Source organism: Oncorhynchus masou, chromosome 15, assembly GCF_036934945.1.
Source record: "Oncorhynchus masou masou isolate Uvic2021 chromosome 15, UVic_Omas_1.1, whole genome shotgun sequence".
Lineage (NCBI taxonomy): Eukaryota > Metazoa > Chordata > Actinopteri > Salmoniformes > Salmonidae > Oncorhynchus > Oncorhynchus masou.
The window spans coordinates 16133065-16136572 of NC_088226.1; the positions used below are offsets into that span (position 1 = coordinate 16133065).

General features: G+C 45.6%; 1 protein-coding gene across 1 annotated transcript in view; it reads right to left on the minus strand.

Moving 5' to 3' along the window:
• LOC135555748 (rho-related GTP-binding protein RhoN-like) overlaps window positions 1-3022 on the minus strand; it is a 46582-nt gene extending 43560 nt beyond the window's left edge. The window contains exons 1-2 of the mRNA XM_064988443.1: window positions 2569-3022; window positions 1869-1956 (exon numbers count right to left, since the gene is read on the minus strand). Coding sequence (XP_064844515.1) covers window positions 1869-1956; window positions 2569-2670 — 190 coding nt within the window. The 5' untranslated portion in view covers window positions 2671-3022. The remainder of the gene's footprint in view (window positions 1-1868; window positions 1957-2568) is intronic.
• Window positions 3023-3508: the final 486 nt, after the last annotated feature.

Here is a 3508-nt window from a genome sequence, read left to right on the forward strand (position 1 = left end):
CTTATTGTTTACGGAAGTATGACAACTGGGTACTTTCTCTACCACTGGTAATAGATTACAGGAGGCGTTCTACAGACCCTGGTCCTGTGCTACACACAACTAAGTTGTAGCCGCCATATTGGCTGTAGTTTATGAACGCCAGCGAGGGGTCTACTGCATATGTAAAAGCTTCTTCACAGTAATTACATAGTGGGTCCAGATAGTGGCCATGCAGCCAGGCAAACGGAGTGGAAAAGACACATGGTCCCTGGCAATACCCTGCTGCTGCCAGCACACGGGAGAGGGGGGAGGAAGAGTGAGAGGGCAGAAGAGGGGGTGATGAGAAGGGTGGAATTAAAAGTATGGAAAAAAAGAAGGGCAGGAAGTCAGAGGCAGAAACCTGACCTTTCTCTCTTTATTGAAATGTTTGAGTGTTTTTTACCATAGGAGAACATCCGTTAACTCATTTACATCTGGAGTGAAAACATGAGCATCTGTGTTTGATACGAACCAAGGAGTAAATAGGCAGGCATGTGAGCACACATACTCTTGAGTGTAACTTGCTTGAGGCTGGTAGGCTGGGTGGGTGATATCATGTTGGTAGATGGAGTAAAGAGAGAGGGGGGGGGGGTTATTGTCTCTTTACTGAAAATAAAAAGCGAATCACCCATTGTCAGTGATCATGAAAGGGTTAGATATGGACAGACAGAAGCACAACCCTGCTACCGTTACAGAAGCCCCCCGGTCCAAAGCTATGGAGGAGATAAGGAATACTTCTGACCCACTGATTCCTTCCTCCCAGCCACAGAGACTTCTTCAGCCCTCACTGACAGACTCAAGTAGATTTACTCTCAGGGTCAACACCAGGTCCCTCCCACACATAGAAAATCCCCTCAAAAGAAAACACTCTCAGCTATATGACCGTGTAAAAACGGCAATACCCCCATCATCATCATCGGTTGCGAGGATGTTTTTAGGTTTAGGAATGTTTATGGCAATAGACGGGGATTCCCCTGGGGGTTCAATTACATACCCAGGCTTCTCAGTCACTCAGTTAGCCAGTCAGAGATGTTTCAGATACTGTTTTGACCAGACAGTGGATCTCTAAGCTGCCCTTACAGCTTCAGCCTGAAGGCCCTGGGCTGAGAGCTGAAACTAGAGCACGGCATTCCACACAGATGGGCCACAATCACCCCCCCCTCAAGTCTGGGGATGTGGTGTCAATGGGGCAAACCCAAATTGCTTTCCCACCATGGCGGGCATCTGTATTCTAAACCATTCAGATGGAGGGTCCATAGCTGGAACCAAACACTGGCTGACCCATTATCGACAAAGAGGCATAATAAGTCCGTTAACGTCCAGAGAAACACTATTTGCAGCCATTTGGCACTGATAGGAGTGGATTGAGAGCTAGTGCAACTGTAACCACAGTCAAACACAACTGAAACAGTATGGATGGGTTGAGATCATTTCTGCGGGCCAGTCAGTCGGTCGGCCGGCCATTCTGCTTCAGCCCCTGCTCCTGCCCCTCCCCGACCCCCCAGCAGTCTTCTGGCCACTGGACAGAGCATGGAAACAGCCCGGCCACCGCAGAGAGAGGAATGTAAACAGAGTGAAGCGCTGAGAGAAAGGGCTGGCACTAGAGATTTTCAGCAAAGGAAACAATCATAAATAGCAGATGCTTCAAGCAAAAGTACGCCAGTCAGTCAGTCGACATGGTCAAAGCAATTCAGCAGAAAGAGGTGGCTGCTTGAAAAACCCAAAATGATTGAAGCAGCCCTCCCACGGTTGCAGACATGGACTGTCATCACTGCCAAGCTGAGCAGCCAGAGGGATTGATTTGTCATCAGCCTTTAGGAGATAGATGCAGAGAGCAGAAATAGTCTTACCTGACGTGTCCCACATGTTCAACTCAATCCTCTGTTTTTCGATTTCAAAACTGGCAGTGTAGTTTTCAAAAACGGTGGGGACATAGTTCTGGAAAAGGGGTGCATCTTGATTAGTAAAGCACTAATAGCATAGGCGTAACGTAGGTCAGACGTTCAACTACGTACATGTAATGTATCATACAAATATATAGGCTATATTAAAACAATATAGGTCTAGTTGCTAATAACACCCCGATACCATATTAACGAAAATGGGAAATCGAATACACTCCGAAATACATTATATGAGTCTATATTATTTCATCACTAATAATAATGAGCATTTTATATTTAAAGATGCACATTATTTCCCTGTCTTTCAGTTTCCGTCTCTCTCTCCCCCCCTCTCCCCCCTCTCTCTCTCTCTCTCTCTCTCACTTTTCTCTCTCTCTCTAGATAAATGTCTAACGCAGGTGCGTGCACACCTCTGGCTCATAATTTAAATCAAGACATTGGGGTTAAATTATTAGAATAATGAAGCTCTGGTTGTTCTATTTGGTTTCGGTGTCGGTTTTGACATTTATTTTTTGCTTCATTCCCAACCGCGATGACCTACAGTACACACACCACTCTTAAATGATCCAGTTGCCTGTTTTCAAGTGTTGACAGTCGTGCTCATAACGCAAGACTTCATAGCCTATATATATATCAGGACACTTACCTCAGGATAGCAGTCCTTCGCAAAAACATGTAGGAGCGCAGTTTTACCACATTGCGTATCTCCGACCACCACGATCTTACAGCGGCTGCCTTGACTTTCCATCTTTGTCTGTCAGTGTGTCTGTTCTGGACGCGGATCGGTTTCATTCACCATCCGATGTGGCTATAAGGTGAGACTGGAAGTCAAGGAAAACCCAGCAGGTACATGCCCCGATTGTGGCGCGCCCTACTATGTGTCCTCCCCTGTCCACCCCGTGCAGCCCTCGGTTCCCACGGTTACACCAGCTATCCTCTCAATGCCTGTTTACACCCACCTTGCCCGCAACAGCAGCACTCAGCAGCAGCACGCAGACCCCCCCTCCAAACTCGTTAATTGGTCACGCCTTGCCCATACACGCTCCCAACGACAGCGAGTTGTTCCTCGTGCCTCCGTGCTCATTTACTTGTTTGATAGCTTGTCTCTTTACTTGTCTAACAGTGGCGCAGTGGCGCACATATTATAATTGGGCTACATCTCATGACTTTTATTTATAGCTTTGAGGATAGTGTTGAGATACACATTTCAACGAATGTACTGACTGTTTATTACATAGTTATAAACTGTAAAACTAGACTAATATTTAGTCGAACAGTTTGTAAACGGTGTATAAACCCCTTTATAAATGATGTATAGGTCTAACGTATATTTTAATGTTAAGTGGGAGTGTCTTATACATTCTCAAAACAAATGAAAATGAAAGTATTTTTGTATTATGCATTGGAGGTAGGCTACAACTATGGGGGGGATGAAGCATGTATGGTGTGATGGATCGTGTCTCCCTTGTGACCTGAGTTTTAGTAGATAGCTGGAGGACAGAGAACAAGCCACTGGTAATAAGTATCAGATGTCACTGTATCTTGAAGCATCATGTTGTGGAAGTCGAAAGTCTTAACCCACTCAA